At 35.7% G+C, this 18123-nt stretch overlaps 1 protein-coding gene across 1 annotated transcript in view; it reads left to right on the top strand.

Moving 5' to 3' along the window:
• LOC107589778 (myelin transcription factor 1-like protein) overlaps positions 1-18123 on the top strand; it is a 71226-nt gene that overhangs the window by 29086 nt on the left and 24017 nt on the right. Inside the window, exons 6-8 of the mRNA XM_016278307.1 lie at positions 3849-3956; positions 4144-4361; positions 9709-9962. Of these exons, the coding sequence (XP_016133793.1) occupies positions 3849-3956; positions 4144-4361; positions 9709-9962 (580 nt within the window). The remainder of the gene's footprint in view (positions 1-3848; positions 3957-4143; positions 4362-9708; positions 9963-18123) is intronic.

Below are 18123 nucleotides of genomic sequence, written 5' to 3'. Positions count from 1 at the left end.
TGTGCACAAATAAAGATATAGGTGCAAACAGAATACAGTGACGTCAACATTGGTTTTTATAAGCAGTTTATGACGGAACGCTGTGGTGAAACTCATGCATCTAGAAAGAACTTAACGAAACACAAAATAATCATATTGATTCAAGCATTTAACATTTATGAATTAATTAAATGTCAGTAATAAACAATAGTGCACAAATTATAGCGATCACAAAGAAGGTCCTTATTCTGTCCCAAACGCGGACAATAACGTGGATATACAGTATACAACACCCCATCAGTTATATTCAGTTCTGTACTGCCACCTGTTGGCACAGTTGTGTAACTTAGAGAACAACTTTGTCGAGATCATGAGAAAATTCAGTTGTGATAACGAGAAAACAACTTTTGTTATGTCGAGATCACGAGAAAATATTAAGTCGTGATCACAAGAAAACAACTTTAGTTATGTCGAGATCATGAGAAAATTAAGTCGTAATAAAAAGAAAACAACTTTTATTATGTCGTGATCACGAGAAAACAACTTTTATTATGTGGAGATAACGAGAAAATATTAAGTCGTGATCACGAGAAAACAGCTTTTGTTATGTCGAGATCACGAGAAAATATTAAGTCGTGATAACAAGAAAACAACTTTCGTTATGTCGAGATCACGAGAAAATCAAGTCATAATAACGAGAAAACAAATTTTATTATGTCGAGATAACGAGAAAATATTAAATCGTGATCACGAGAAAACAACTTTCGTTATGTCGAAATCATGAGAAAATTAAGTCGTAATAAAAAGAAAACAACTTTTATTATGTCGAGATCACAGGAAAATATTAAATCGTGATCACGAGAAAACAACTTTCGTTATGTCGAAATCATGAGAAAATTAAGTCGTAATAAAAAGAAAACAACTTTTATTATGTCGTGATCACGAGAAAACAATTTTCGTTATGTCGAGATCATGAGAAAATTAAGTCGTAATAACGAGAAAACAACTTTCGTTATGTCGAGATCACGAGAAAATATTAAATCGTGATCACGAGAAAACAACTTTCGTTATGTCGAGATCACGAGAAAATTAAGTCGTAATAACGAGAAAACAACTTTCGTTATGTCGAGATCACGAGAAAATTAAGTCGTGATAACGAGAAAACAACTTTCGTTATGTCGAGATCACAAGAAAATTAAGTCGTAATAATGAGAAAACAACTTTTATTATGTCGAGATCACGGGAAAATATTAAGTCGTGATAACAAGAAAACAACTTTCGTTATGTCGAGATCATGAGAAAATCAAGTCATAATAACGAGAAAACTAATTTTATTATGTCGAGATAACGAGAAAATATTAAATCGTGATCATGAGAAAACAACTTTCGTTATGTCGAAATCATGAGAAAATTAAGTCGTAATAACGAGAAAACTATTTTTATTATGTCGAGATAACGAGAAAATATTAAGTCGTGATCACGAGAAAACAGCTTTCGTTATGTCGAGATCACGAGAAAATATTAAAGTCATGATCACAAGAAAACAACTTTAGTTATGTCGAGATCATGAGAAAATTAAGTCATAATAACGAGAAAACTTTTATTATGTCGAGATCACGAGAAAATATTAAATCGTGATCACGAGAAAACAACTTTCGTTATGTCAGAATCATGAGAAAATTAAGTCATAACAACGAGAAAACTACTTTTATTATGTCGAGATAACGAAAAAATATGAAGTCGTGATCACGAGAAAACAACTTTCGATATGTCAAGATCACGAGAAAATAAGGTCGTGATCACAAGAAAACAGCTTTCGTTATCTCAAGATCACGAGAAAATTAAGTCATAAAAACGAGAAAACAAAAAAGAAAAATATGAATAATCCATGGCCTCTTAGGACTTCCGTAGACGTCAATGCAGGACTACATTCATGTATTGAATAGATTGACAGTGATGAAAAATGTAGAGTACTACAAATGCATGACTCAAGCAGCTTTTAAAACACCACATTCCCCTGTGGAAGGCTTTGCGTGTGGTTTGTAGTGGGCTGATGAAATGGTTCATGCAGTTATTTGGAGTGGGTGCTTCAGTAATGCTCTCAGCAGCTGCTGTAGGGCGCGTCAGCCATTAGCACTTCACTGACACCTCACCAGGGGAGACGGCCCACTCCAGACGGCCGCCACAGTGCCCTGAACACACACACACACACATACCTCCCTTGTACTTGCAAGAGTGAAATTACATTTCCTACAGCCCAACAGAAACCTGACAGCTCGCTTCATGTCATGAACACACACACACACACACACACACACATCTTCAGCTACTACAGCCTTTCATATTTCTGTGCGCTGAGTTAGTAGCACTACCTAGAGGTGCCTTGCTTGTATTGCTCTCAGGTTGCTTTTATTTGTACACAGAAAAATATATATATTTTCTTACTCAGTATTTTGGGTTTGTTCGCCAGCACATTCTGAGAAGCAAAATGACTTAAAATATATGACATCATAATTTTACTAAAAATACATGAAAATGGACTTTTGCTTAAAAGTAGAAAACATCTGACAATGGTAAGGAAAATATTTTTTTGCCTTTGAATTCAATTTATTGTTCATACCCCATTGACATATTTTTCTTCTAAGTATAAACTCAAAACTGAAAATTAAGCTTAAAACTTAACTTAAATTACGATCTTTTTTTTTAGAAAACAAGACTAAATATAAGCTTATATAACTAAATAAGTTAATATAACTAAAGTTAGTTTGCTTCTAGAATAAATCTATATTCATTTAAGAATGTTTAGATATGTGTACTAGAAAACAAGATAACAAAATATTAAGTAATCAATCAACCAATCAATCAATCAATCAGTCATTCTTTGCATTCTAGCTTCTGAGAATTAGTAAAGTTAGTAATGTATGAACTTTGCCTAAGACATTTTTCTTTAAATTTTTAAGGAGACAAAAAATTAACATTAACATCCAGTAAAAGTATGGAGCTATAAAATTAGGTTTATTAGTGTGGATAATCATTTAAACTTTAATGGAAAATTTCATAATGAAATCTCTAGCTTATAATAGCAAACATTGATCTCTGGTTTTGTGTCAGAACCCAGTGGCCGGTTGCATATAATGCTTAGTCTCACATGTTAGTAATCTAATTGTTTTAAGTCAGTTGGATAAAAAAAAAACAGATTGGTCTATTATGAATCGGAAAAATAAGACTAATAAACCCTTGGCTAACTGCTAGTTGGTCAGGCTTTTTTTTTTTTTTTTTTTTTTTTTTTTAGACACAGTCTTAACATAAAAGCAAAGCTAATGGAACTGGTCCCAGATATTACAATAGTGGTCCCAAACTTTATTTCATGTAGTCTTGGTCATATTTTCTTGCATATATTTGCTGAAGTGCCCTACGAAATCACAGGAGAATTTCAACCAAAATATTGGAAAATTGGATTGAATGCACAACTTTTGATGTTACAACAAACAATATGGAATGTGTTTTCTATTGTCTTTTTCTCAGGGGGCAAATCTGAAAAGCAGAAGATTTCAGCACAAGTCTCGATTCTTTAGAATCTTTATGGATTTTTTAATCCATAATGCTGTTTTGCATGAGAAACCGCTGAGACATTTCAGATATCTCACTTTTGATCTAAGATATCTCACTTTTGTAATTTTTCTTTTTTTACGGGTCAGCATTCTACTTCTGACTTCATACTGTATTAAGCAGATTGTAAGAGATGGTATATCAGTGATGAGTATCAGAAATTAAGACTGATGAATCTGCATTTGATACTTCACTGATATGTCACATATTGTTATGTCTTTTTTAAGACATGCCCCTGACATTTCGTTCTGTTCATCCAGCCTGTCAGGCTGTCCAATAGCGGCTGCAGAGAAACTGGCCAAAGCCCATGAGAAACATCCGTCATGTGATGGAGGCAAATCCAACCAGGCTTCAGATCGTGTGCTCAGGTAACCGGTCCTCATTGCTTTACGTTGACACTCCAGGTCAAGCTGTGAATTTGGTTCTTAGCTAGAAACAGGGTAGTTAAAAAATAGGCAACAATTTGTGTTGAATTTTCTGTGCAAAGTTCATGAAATGGATAGCATGCATTCATTCATATGATACAATATAAACCGCTGGATGTATCTGTTCCAGGCCCATGTGCTTCGTCAAACAGCTGGAGATTCCACAGTACGGCTATAAAAACAACGTGCCCACTTCAACCCCACGATCCAACCTGGCCAAAGAGTTAGAGAAATACTCCAAAACCAACTTTGACTACAACAGCTATGACAACACCAACATCTACAGCAAACGGCACTCTGCTGCACCCAAAGTCCACAGTCGGGACACACTGCCCAAAAGCGATGATGGTAAGACCTCAGCATTCACACATCTGCTCTATGACATCAATATACAACACCGTTCAAAAGTCATTCTAATATGCTGCTTTGGTGCTCAATTATTATTAGTGTGCAGTGATTAATGATGGTTCTCTGGATCATTGCCAACTTATGTTATTGGTTACTGCTAACTAAAACTAAAACCATAAGAAAATAAATTATTTATTTGAAAGAAATAAACACTAACTGATATAATACATATATATATATATATATATACAGTGGGGCAAAAAAGTATTTAGTCAGCCACCAATTGTGTAAGTTCTCCCACTTAAAAAGATGAGACAGGCCTGTAATTTTCATCATAGGTATACCTCAACTATGAGAGACAAAATGAGAAAAAAAATCCAGAAAATCACATTGTAGGATTTTTAAAGAATTAATTGGTAAATTCCTCGGTAAAATAAGTATTTGGTCACCTACAAACAAGCAAGATTTCTGGCTCTCACAGACCTGTAACTTCTTCTTTAAGAGGCTCCTCTATATATCATGACAACTCTCTGAACATTTTACCATGGTGATGGATATGACAATGTTAATGCATTTGGTCTTGGCAGAACAGAACAGATCTGCTACACTGCTGCTGAATTGCTGCTGCTGTTGGTTATTGCTGTAGTTGTAGATTATTGCTGCTGCTGCAAGCAAGTACAGAAACTTGCTACTGCCAATGCATACGGCGATACGGTGCAGTGAGTATTTAAGACATGCTGCTGCTGCACAAATAGCATATAAAATAACCACGTAGCAGATCTATACAGGTGGAGCTGGGGAAGGTGGAGGGTTTCAGAGAACTCTGAAAGCGCGCTGCAGGAATCTCAAGTGAATGCTAGCCAGCCATATAAATGCAAGGCAGTAAGCTCATTGGCTGCATATGCAGCATGAACCAATCAGCTTGTGCCAAGTCGTTTAACTCTCTGAATATCATCAGTTACGTTAACACCGTCAGAATGCGCCATCTAGAGTTTCGTGACTGAACTCTATATATATATATTGTTTGTTTGTTTGTTTGTTTAGTTTAACTTGAAGTACTAAAATAACTCAAACTAAATAATCTAAAACAAAATACTAAATTACTAAAACAGAAATATGAAAATAGTCTAGTTCAAAATATTAATAAAACGTTGGTAGTATAAATCATACTGACCCCAAACATTCGAATGGTAGTGGTCTATAAGATATACAGAAACCCCAAAAATGATCTGGACACTGAAGTTACTCTTTAAAATGTTTGAATGTCATTACATTAGATGACAAAATATCAAAGTAAATGTTCTCTCAAATTCTGCTGGAGCTTATCTCAGAATTAACTTTACTTTTTTAGCCATTTTTGTTATGACTTTTGACCAACAGAACCCCAAGGAACAGCTGTACAGTGACACTTTTTTCAATTTATTATTATTATTATTAAACAGCAGGAAGTAAGGAACTATATGTTCTGTGGTGATAGGGGCAAATAGCCTGTCAATGAAATTGCAAGGATCTTACAGCACCATGATTTATCTTAACAACATGAACATTTATAGAAATAAAATGTGTTACAGATTTCAGTTTAATAAAAAGGTCACTCTCACATACTGCTTGAGACTGTCAAATCTGTAAAAGATTTACAGAGTTGAAGCAGATTATTGAGCTGATTAATTGAAAGAGCTCACGCTTTTCTGGATGATGCAACAAAACTATAAAACTATAAAATAATAAACAATGAAAAAAACAAACCCTGAAAGAAGTTCAACCAGATTCATCAAATACAATTTTATTTGTGCACCAGATGCTAAAAGCCATATGTGTAGCAGTGTTATTTTAGTATCATTGAGATACTATTATGTTTACTTGTGTTATTTATGTTTTATGTTTATTATAGTTTTAATATTTTTGTGTGTTTTTGTCATTTTTATTAGTTTTTTATGTTATAGTTTTAGCTATTTTAGTATGTCAAGTTATATAAGAAATAACACACATATATATATATATATATACACATATATATATATATATATATATATATATATATATATATATATATACAGACACAACATATGTAAGAAATGCCGCCTTTGCAACTAAAAAGGTTATATATATAAATATGAACCACAGGTATAGTTCATCACTTGAACTATAAACTATAAACTACAGTCTATGTCGTTATTTGCTGAATCTATTGTTTTATAATTTCAAACTGCATTTATTTTCAATATATGTAGTTTGAAATCATAAAACAATAGATTCAGCAAATAACAACATAGACTGTAGTTTTCAATAAATGTCATTTATAAATAAACACATTTTCAATAAATGTCGCTTGGTTTGATGATATGTTGTCCAATAAAGCAAATAATAAGTCTTAATCTTTCATATACTTTCTGTGGCCGATGTATGATCATTATTATCACTATGACTCTTGAACATTTGACAATGTTAAGGTCTGAGAAAGCTATAATGGTTGGCAAGGAACTAAACCCTGTAAGAAAAGCCTCCGAGATCTTCCTTCACTGTATTTCTGAGGTATGGAAATGTATGGAAATCATCAGGAGGCAGATGCATAATGAATGAGGCGGTTTAGGCAAATCACAGTCTGGATTTAGGGCTGCTGCTAATTGCAATACTGTGCAAAAGACTGAGATCCCCGTCCATGTTTTAATGACCAGACTGGAGGGAGAAGATAGAGTAAAAGGAATGAAGAAGAGAGAGAGATAGCGAGCGATAGCAGCAGGACGTCCGGTGGGAGATGTCACTTTGATGCCCAGCTGGTGGTTGTGGCTCATTGTGTCTTTTGTCAAATTGCAGAGAGTGTCTCTCCGTCTCTCACCTACATCCCGACACCCCCCTCACCACCCCATCATTTAAAATGTCCTCATAATAATCAAAATCATCATAATAAACAAGCCTTCAAGCTCTTCAAAGGGATTTGACTACAGGCCACTACATCTAACATACTGAGTTTCTATGCTTTCTATTTTACAGTATGTTTACTTACAGTGTACTTACAGTACTTACCCCAGAACGTACTGCGTAATATAAGGTGACTACCCTTTAAAAAAATAAATAAATAAATAAAAATAAAACAGATTGTTAAAGTACATTTCACAAGAAAATACGGTTTCAGTCTTTTTTACTTCAAATGCTTAATTCAATGTGTGACTTGCCATTTCTTTTTTTGTAATTTGTGAAATTTACTAGCAATTTCTGAGTGTTTCAAAGTAAATCCTATGCCATTTTTCATGTGCATGGGTTACTGTTAGGTTTAGGGTTGGCTTTGAGTTAATACCAAGTTATTAGCATTGTATTGTAGCTATTATAGTAAGTACATAGTTATTACATGCATAACACTTTATTTTAAGGTGTAATTTTTACATTGTAATTACTCAAATATGTACTGAGTAATATTAATCAACAACATGTACTTACTATATAGGGTTAGGTTGAGGGTTAGTTGCTTGTATTAAGCATAATTTACTCGTATTACTGTACTGTAATGTGTAAGGACCTTGTAAAATAAGGTGCTACCTCTAAATGTCCTCTTCAGTGAGGTAATGGGACACCAAGTGTGGCTTGACAAACTTTTGGACTGAAGGAATGGCTTTTGTCTTTCTGTGTACAAAATGCATTAAAGTACCTGCATTTTGTGTCATGAAATCCGTCCAGTTCATGAAATTAGTCAGGCTACACTTGCCAGATAGAAAAGAGTTTGTCATATTTGCACAAACAAGAGAACCATATTATTGCTCAGTTGTGTGACATACATAGCCATTTCTATGGGTTTTTGGATAATGGCCAAAATAATTTGTTTCACAACACTTTCATTGTGAAATGAGCAGTGAGTGGCACTTAAAAGCATATTCAGTTTTATCAGAAACGATTAATGCGAATCTGGCAATGTAAACTTCACTGGTTGTTTGAAAATGAGATGTCCGCTGAGTGGCACTAAAAGGTTAATGCTCTATCATGTTTGAAAATAATGTGCCCCTTACACTAAACCCAACCCTAAACCTAACTGGTTGTGTTAACAAAAGCTAAAATGCATTTACTGAAGTAATCATGCCATTTCTTATAATAGGCTGAAATAGTGGACTGTAATTATATGGAATTCTTTCCTGGCCATAGTTTCATAGTATACTGAATAATTGCATGAATATGTTAAAATACTTATTGCTAATATATCGACATTTCCTGAATTTTTATTATGCATTTTGGAATTGCTATGTTGCATCTGTAGCATGGCAATGATGTCTAATACAGGCTATATAGTGTCTAAATAGTTTAATATAGGCTTGTTATAAATATGATATATATATATATATATACTAAAAATAGTAAAATAAGTAATGTTTTTAGTTTTAGTTAACTATAACAAGCCTATATATACTATATATAACAATATATATGATATAACTATATATATATATATATATACAGTGGGTACGGAAAGTATTCAGACCCCCTTAAATTTTTCACTCTTTGTTATATTGCAGCCATTTGCTAAAATCATTTAAGTTAATTTTTTTTCCTCATTAATGTACACACAGCACCCCATATTGACAGAAAAACACAGAATTGTTGACATTTTTGCAGATTTATTAAAAAAGAAAAACTGAAATATCACATGGTCCTAAGTATTCAGACCCTTTGCTCATTATTTAGTAGAAGCACCCTTTTGATCTAATACAGCCATGAGTCTTTTTGGGAAAGATGCAACAAGTTTTTCACACCTGGATTTGGGGATCCTCTGCCATTCCTCCATACAGTATATATACAAAAAAAAATAGTAAAATAGTAAAATATATATGTAACAAAACTACCACAAAACTACCAACTACCAAAATTACTAAAATATAACTGTAAAATGAAAACAGACAATATAAAAATAAAAACTAATTCAACCTATTAATAAATGCTATAATAGTATCTCAATAATAGTTTCAGTAGTTCCCAGAACTAAACTAAAGTTAAGTTAAAAATTTGTACTTTTGCCATAGCAGCTCTGAATATGTATAACAATGTAATTAGAACTAAATTAGAACTGCACCATCAATTTTTATTTATTTATTTATTTTTAATGTAAGCTATAAACATTTAATTGCTCAGGCTTTTAACCAACCCTAGAGGTTTTATTATGTTTTTTGTATTGTGCATTTGTCATGGCTTGTGATTTATAGATTGTACAGCACATTGGTAAACAGCTGTAGTTTTAATTTCTAATAACTGAGAAATTAAATACTAAAACAACTAAATGTAGACCAGAAATTTATTTTGTGAACTGTCCCATACGTCTGCACATATAGGGCTTATGTTAATGTCACTGCTCTGTGTGTCCCGTCAGCAAAGCGCTACTGCAAGAGCTCCAGTTCGGCGAGCAGCACCACCAGCAGCTATGGGCCCAGCAGCAGCAGCCTGAGCTGTGGAGGAGGAGGAGGAGCGAGCAGCGCCAGCAGCACCTGCAGCAAGAGCAGCTTCGACTACACACACGACATGGAGGCGGCGCACATGGCTGCTACCGCCATCCTCAACCTCTCCACCCGCTGCAGAGAGATGCCACAGAGTCTGAGCCGGAAACCCCTGGAGATCTGCACGCAGGTACACATCTGGAGACCAAGCATGTCAACACTTGAAATAACTATTTAATGTGATAAATGATAGAAAAATTATAGAAAGATAAGAAATATATAATATAATATAATATAATATAATATAATATTTCCTCTCTGAAACTGATTTTAGGGGCATTTTTTATAGGGATATATTTTTGTTAACCTTCAATGAAATTAATTATTTTAAATAATATATCAGTCTATATAATTATGGCTATTTATTATTTGAAAAAAAAAAAAAAAAAACCTATAAATATTTAACAAGATATGGCCCTCTCAGTGAACTGTAACCCCAGAAGTTCCCCTTCAAGAGAAGTTGCACCGCGTCCTCTAGTGGACACTATGGGTAATGAAATACCCACTATTCCGTGCCGTGAGATCTTGTCAAAGGAACCTAGCCTCAACTGGTGCATCTTTGACAAAAATTTGTCCCAAATAGGGAGCCTAAAAAGAAACTCAACCTATAGTCATGGACTGTCTACTTAAAAAAACTAAAATTATAAGGGAAACAGCCCAAGGCAAAGAGCAGCTCTTCAAAGGGAAACTATCCTCAGACAGTTTCCATTTCTGAAGAGGCTGCTATAGGTGAAGCGCATAACTTACTACCCTCTGATACAGGGGAGACAGCCTGACCTAGGAGACTTATACGAGAGCTCAATCCAAGGAACCAAAGAAGTGGAACCACCCACTTAAGGCCCCTAGTAAGGTGGGGGAGGGGGTGGCAGCCCAACCCATACATTCAGACCAAACAGAGGGAGCAAGGAACCCTACTTCAATATCCACATACTTAGTGAGGGACATCTTGTACCACTCAAGCCAAAGAGCAGCTGGTCAAAGGGAAACTGTCCTTAGACAACTACCAGCTTTGATGTTTCAGGTGTGCCACCGTAAATACATTGGAGCCAACCAGACCATAGAAGCTGCTAAAAAGAGAGCAAGGAACCCTACTTAAAACCCCAAATCATTGAGGAGGGAAATCTTGCTACAATCTTCATGAAGGGGATAGCCATCAAAGGAAACTGTACATCTCAGATAAACGTCCACTTACGAGAGGTAACAAGAGGTGCTCGAACGGAAACTTTCTACTCCTCCTGTGCCCCATCTACAATCCCCTTGCTCGATCCCACCTCACTGCAATGATGGCCGCGGGAACCGAACCACGGAGTATAGGAGCTCAATTCTCATCCCTCGAGAGAGAGAATCAGGCCTGGGTCGATGCGATTATTGCGACCGCATCACACAACACGCATTAAGTGTGCTAAGTTCAAGCGTCACTATAATCCTTCCGAGAGCAGTACGTGCTCATGAAAACGCTTACTGCTATACCCCAGGAGAAAACAGAAAAGAAAAGCTCCTTATCTGTCATTTTCAGTCAGTCTCGCGAATGCATCACACCAGTCACATCCACTTTCTAATATTACATAGTTTATATTTTGTATAAATAATAGGAACAACATGGAAACATCCTGAAAAGGGAAAACATTTCCCGTCAGATCACTTCCGTTTTCTGCCTACAAATCATCCAAACGATCTGGCTAGCTGTTTCGGCAACAGCAGGACGCAAACCGCGGACAGTAGGCTGTCAATCTCACCGTGACCGCATCACAGCATGCATTCTATATGCTCAATACAAACGCTAGAATCCCTCGAAAATCAAGCGAGAACAGAATCACTGCCGCGAATGCATTGCTATGAGCCTGTTCAACTCCCACTCCATTCAAATGCTATATTCTCTCAAGAATCAAGCGAGAACGGAATCCACTGTAGCGAATGCATCTCTAGGAGCCTGTTCAAATCCCACAAGAGGCAAATGCGCTCATGCAAACGCTGTTTACAATCTCCGGTAAAAGTGAAGCAAAGAAGAATCAGGCTTGCTACCTTCCCTCTCAGTAGTACAGCAAATGCATACGATGAGCACATGTAACCTCCTCATGAGTCGATCGCACTCCATCCACATTTATTCACAAAGAAATAAGCGCAACGAGCACATTCAACTCCCTTGAAAGCTGAATGTGCGTGCTTCTCACCCACACACACACAACATATGAGTCGTGTGAATCCGCAGGTATCAACTGTGCTTGAAGTGGGCCGGTACACTGTAAAAAATGACTGTGAATTTAACGGTAAAAGACTGTAAAAATGCTACAGTAAAATCCTGTTAATTGGTTAACGGTAAATTCCCCTACTATATACAGTGAAAAACTGTATTGGACATTACATGTATTGGACATTAATTTTACGGTAGTATACCGTTTTTGGAAGTGAAAAAGACTGTATAATTTACAGTGAATAACCGTAAATTGACATTCCCAGAATTCCCTGCATTACATTTCATATTTGATGTTTTTTTGTTGAAATAACTATGTTTCTTCTTAGTTTTTTCTTATCAGTTTTGTATATTAGAGTTGTGTGTTACACCTAACGTTGTTAAATTAATGTTTATTGCATTATTTCAGTTTCATGTGTGTTACCATGTTGGCGGTACTGAGTCAAAGCATCAGTGTCTGAGTGGTTTATAATGAATGCCAGCTGAAGGTGATTTAGATTATGCGCTGGTCAGTGGTTTAGTTATTCCGAATGGATCCGTATAGTAGCATGTACAGTCAGGTTAAGGCAGCAGGTTTAGTGGTCTTTTGGCGTCTCCCTGTGGTCCTGTTTGATATCGCAGCTTAACTGGTGCTTATTTATATTAAAAATGCTCTGAACAGTTTTCTTTCTTTCTTTCTTTCTTTCTTTCCTTCTTTCAGCATTATATACATACACTGGGAATTATGAAAATGTATTTATGTTTTTTTTTGTATAAATGCACACGCTCCTCACTCATGCACAAACCGCATCAATCATGCATGTCCTCAGGTCCTCAAATGGAGGCACGCACTACCTGAAACGTTTTGCAGAGTGTTTCCTACACGTACACAAACAGACGGCTCCTGAAGACAAAGAAGTTGATGGCGTGCATTTCAGGCGTCCTCTTATACTTCCGGGCGTGCCGCTAATGATGTCACGGGCTGCGCGGTCCAATGGATTTGGAGTGTTTTCACACATGCTTCAGACACCGGTCAAGCTGATGGCATTCCCCCATAGTGTCCACTAGAGGACGCAGTGCGAGTTCCTTTGAAGGGGAACTACATTCTGGTTTCTGGATGTGATTCAGGATGGAGTCTGTATGTCTAGTTGCTTAAGAGTAATAATAGCACATCTCCTCTCAACAAGCTGATGTGAATGATTATTATTGTAAATATTTTATTAATCTGGAATTAATCTGGAGACCAAATATGCAGTCATAATATAATATAATATAATATAATCAATGCACATAAGTTTTTCAGCCTGGTTCTCATAAGAATACCTGGAGATTTGGTTTGGTCCTCACACTGCACATAGTGTGACATAGTGTTACCCATTAAATATAACTATAAAAAAGAAATTAATAATAGTGATAATATTATTTAACTTTATTTAGTTAGTTTTTTTTTAAATAAAATAATAAACAAAATAATAAAGTATGATAATACTATTATATTTTGAAATAAAAAGGGAGTATTAAATACAAATACAATTATTTTATAGTAAACTTAAAAATAAAATGCTAATATTTACTTCTTCTTTTTATATGAATTTTCTATTCATTTTCAACCTTAAAATCAGCAGGCTTTTATTTTGGCGGGTTGCCGGCAATACCTGAGTCTGTGCGTCTCTCAACCGTGTTCGGCAACAACATCTCTAATAGTGAAACTGTTAAGTTCATCTTCTTCAAGCACTGTTATTATTGTGTGTGAGTAATGTCATGTAGCTTTTAAGTTGCTGAACTAAAAATCGTCAAAGCAGCGCTGACGACTGTGAGATTGTGTGTGCATTTGTAAGGGAGACAGACCGGAGAAAGAGTTTATATGCTTTCCGTACATAATAAAACGTAATTTTGTGGCAAAAACATGGAAATAATTTGTCGTTTTTATCTTGTTGTTTACTATATTTATTTGCTTGGTCAGTGTCATTGTGGGTTTCGGTTCTTTTGCTGTTGTAGGCTGTAAGGACCTTTGAAATAACTGAAATCATTTGCCAAAGTGATATGGACATGTAATGCGATCAAGACCTGCCTGGAACTACTTTCACTGTGCATTTCTCTGAAAATAATTGCACACCTTAGAACATTTGTCAATCAATCAAATTCAAGAATCCAATGGCCTCGTAACATAATATAATATAATATATATATATATATATATATATATATATGTATATGTATATATATATATATATAATTGTACACTTATATTGGAATGATAATATTATTTAACTTTATTTAGTTAGTTTTTTTTTAAATAAAATAATAAACAAAATAATAAAGTATGATAATACTATTATATTTTGAAATAAAAAGGGAGTATTAAATACAAATACAATTATTTTATAGTAAACTTAAAAATAAAATGCTAATATTTACTTCTTCTTTTTATATGAATTTTCTATTCATTTTCAACCTTAAAATCAGCAGGCTTTTATTTTGGCGGGTTGCCGGCAACTAAGTAGAGTGTCAGTGAATGAAATGTCACAGTTTTGCATTGTGCTTTGAAAACGGCAGCAGGTAGCCTAGATTTATGGTTTCAATTTGAATAGAAATCTTATACAGTACAGTTTGTCGACCTAAAATAGTAATTGTGCATTAACAGCTGTCATCCATGTCGGTTTCGCAAATGCGCTGTCAGAACTTATTTATACAGCGCATTTTTTTAAATTTTGGTCATGCATGTGGAACTGCGGACCACTTATGTGCACCCCTGAATATAATATATATTATAATATAATAGTTAGGAGTAATTAACGACGGGCTGTTGAATTATTAGAAAATAATGCACACCTCGGGTGTGCATTATTTTCTAATAATTCAATGGACCGGAGTAAATTATTCTGCTTATACTACAGGTACCACACCTCAGATATTGCTCAGATGTTGTATTTCAAGACATTCGTCAGGTTTTTGTCCTTAAAACTCTCTTGTGAGCAGAATTAATTTCGTCAACACCTCATCCAATGCCTCCGTTAATTAAAAAATTTAATTTTAAACCTAGGAACGGAGGCTGGAGCCGTTGGTAGCAGTTATTAATGAATTTATTCAAGAGAGAGAGAGAGAGAGAGAGAGAGAGAGAGAGAGAGAGAATTACCTGAGTCTGTGCGTCTCTCAACCGTGTTCGGCAACAACATCTCTAATAGTGAAACTGTTAAGTTCATCTTCTTCAAGCACTGTTATTATTGTGTGTGAGTAATGTCATGTAGCTTTTAAGTTGCTGAACTAAAAATCGTCAAAGCAGCGCTGACGACTGTGAGATTGTGTGTGCATTTGTAAGGGAGACAGACCGGAGAAAGAGTTTATATGCTTTCCGTACATAATAAAACGTAATTTTGTGGCAAAAACATGGAAATAATTTGTCGTTTTTATCTTGTTGTTTACTATATTTATTTGCTTGGTCAGTGTCATTGTGGGTTTCGGTTCTTTTGCTGTTGTAGGCTGTAAGGACCTTTGAAATAACTGAAATCATTTGCCAAAGTGATATGGACATGTAATGCGATCAAGACCTGCCTGGAACTACTTTCACTGTGCATTTCTCTGAAAATAATTGCACACCTTAGAACATTTGTCAATCAATCAAATTCAAGAATCCAATGGCCTCGTAACATAATATAATATAATATATATATATATGTATATATATATATATAATTGTACACTTATATTGGAAAACAAAGGGAGTTTTTGTCACACACCAGTTAAAGACACAACCTCCTGCTAACTCTTAAGTCTGAAGCGCTGAAGACACAATGAATATTATTTGTGTGGGATATAGGAACTATATCCTGAGATTAAGCACACATACACTCATCCAGCATGAAATAGAAGAAAAGGAGAGTTGATAATATGTGGTGAGTGTGAAACATGGAGGCGCCTCAAGCAAGCGATGGCTTCTCTCTCTCTCTATCGCTCTCTCTCTCTCTATCGCTCTCTCTCTCTCTCTCATTTCATCGGCCTCTCTCTCTCTCTCTCTATCGGTCTCTCTCTCTCAGTCTCTCTCTCCATCCCTCTGTCTCTCATTCTCGCTGTCTAATTGGAACTAATTTAGTCAGGGTGGCAGCAGGAAGTGGAGCCGTGGGATGTGACCTCTTAGCTTGGCTGTCACTTCCTCCAGGGGTTCCCGTTGTAACAGAGGTCAGGATGACTGTAGACAGAGAGAGCATCTCCTCATCCCTCACTAATTACAGCTCTGAATGTACTGAGATGTGTTTATGATGTTCATCCTCATCTTCTTCATCTCTCCTTTACTTTCTCCATCTCCTGACTCAGCTATGGACATGTTCCACTAACGTTTTACAACCACAAAGTGTCAAAGTACTTTTTCCCCCCATTTTCAACACTAGATCTGTTGTTTTATCACTTCAAACCTGACAAACTTGAGAAATCTTTGCTATCTTTCTTTAAAATAAATAACACTTTCTTTGACATTTTGACCAGAACAGTGACTTTCATGCATTATTTGAATGCTGACAGCTTTATTCAGATGTTTTGCCTAGTTATATTCAGTAAAAATTTATTAATATCACTGATATACTATTATAGTTTTTGTTAATATTTTGAAACTTTTAATATTTTGAACTCTTAATTATATTTGTAGATATAATTTTAAGATTTCTTTAAATATATTATATAGTTTTTAATGTTTTATTTATTTGTTTTAGTTTATTTAGTTGTAGTTATTTCTTCAAGTGAAACTAAATGAAAATGAGAAATGTTGCCTTGGCGAATACCTGAAAAATAAATAAATATATAAGTGGTTTTAGATTTTATTTTATTTTATGTAATGAAAACCTTTTTTATTGTTTTAGTTTTTGTTAACTATATTAACCCTGATTAATGGTAAGTTTCTTTACTATATATGGTGAAAAAGTAGTAGATCTAATGGGACATTTCAGGTAATTTTACAGTAAAATTTGGAAGTGAACGACAAGTAATCTTATAATTTTAAGAGAAAAACTTTAATTATAAATTAGATAGTTCCAGTCCTTGATTAATATTGGCTTAGCCACATTCACAGCCGTGGTAAAATACTCTATAAAAAAATACATGTGATCTCATTATATCAGTATTGTTGTTGTTCGTCCTTCGCTGGTGAAGATGACCACGACTTCTTCGAATCACTGGATGTTGTGGGTGCGAAGATGGCTAATGAGTCCAATCCTCGCTCTGAAAGTTCGATTGCAGAATGGACAGGCGAATGCTGGAGCCGAGTTTGCCAGAAATGCTGTGCCGAGTCTGCTCTTGCGATGCTGGCACTTCTACTGCTGTTCTTCTATGCGACTTATCTCGTACCCCGACACCCCAGATCTGACCAAGGTGCGCCAGGCAGAGCGCTCTTGTGCAAGATTTTCCCAGGCTGATGTTGCAGCATTTCAAGGATGCCTTCAAGCAATCTCTGTAGCGCTTTCTTTGTCCCCCTTGGGAGCGCTTGCTCTCCATAAAGGAGATGTTTTGGTAGGCGTTCGTCAGACATGCGACAGACATGACCTGCTCATCTGAGCTAGGAGTGCTTAAGCATGGCGAAGACGCTCTCCATCTCTGCTCTCTGGAGTACCTCTGTGTCAGGAATTGTATCCTGCCATTTGATGTGCATGATGTTTCTGAGGCAGCGCATGTGAAAAGAATTGAGCTGTTCGGCATGCCGACTGTACACTGTCCAGGTTTCACTAGCGTACAGTAGGGAGGGCAGGACAACTGCGCGATATACTTTGAGCTTGGTCTTCACGCTAATACCTCTTCTTTCCCATACTCTGTCATAAAGCCTGCCGAAATCAGAACTTGCCCTGGATATCCAATAATTGACTTCCTTATCAATGCTGACATGACGGGAGAGTGTACTGCCAAGGTAGACAAATTTGTCCGCCACTTTAAGTTCCTCACTGTTGACTATGATGGTTGGTTCAGTGTGCGGTGTTGCAGGGACTTGCTGAAAAAGCACTTTGGTCTTAATAATTGACTTCCTTATCAATGCTGACATGACGGGAAAGTGTACTGCCAAGGTAGACAAATTTGTCCGCCACTTTAAGTTCCTCGGTAGCAGGAAGTGGAGCCGTGGGATGTGACCTCTTAGCTTGGCTGT

The sequence above is a fragment of the Sinocyclocheilus grahami genome, unplaced genomic scaffold (genome assembly GCF_001515645.1).
Source record: "Sinocyclocheilus grahami isolate Dianchi unplaced genomic scaffold, SAMN03320097.WGS_v1.1 scaffold120.1, whole genome shotgun sequence".
In the NCBI taxonomy this organism is placed as follows: Eukaryota; Metazoa; Chordata; class Actinopteri; order Cypriniformes; family Cyprinidae; genus Sinocyclocheilus; species Sinocyclocheilus grahami.
Note: the sequence above shows the minus strand (reverse complement) of the source record. Positions and strands in the feature narration are given on the sequence as shown.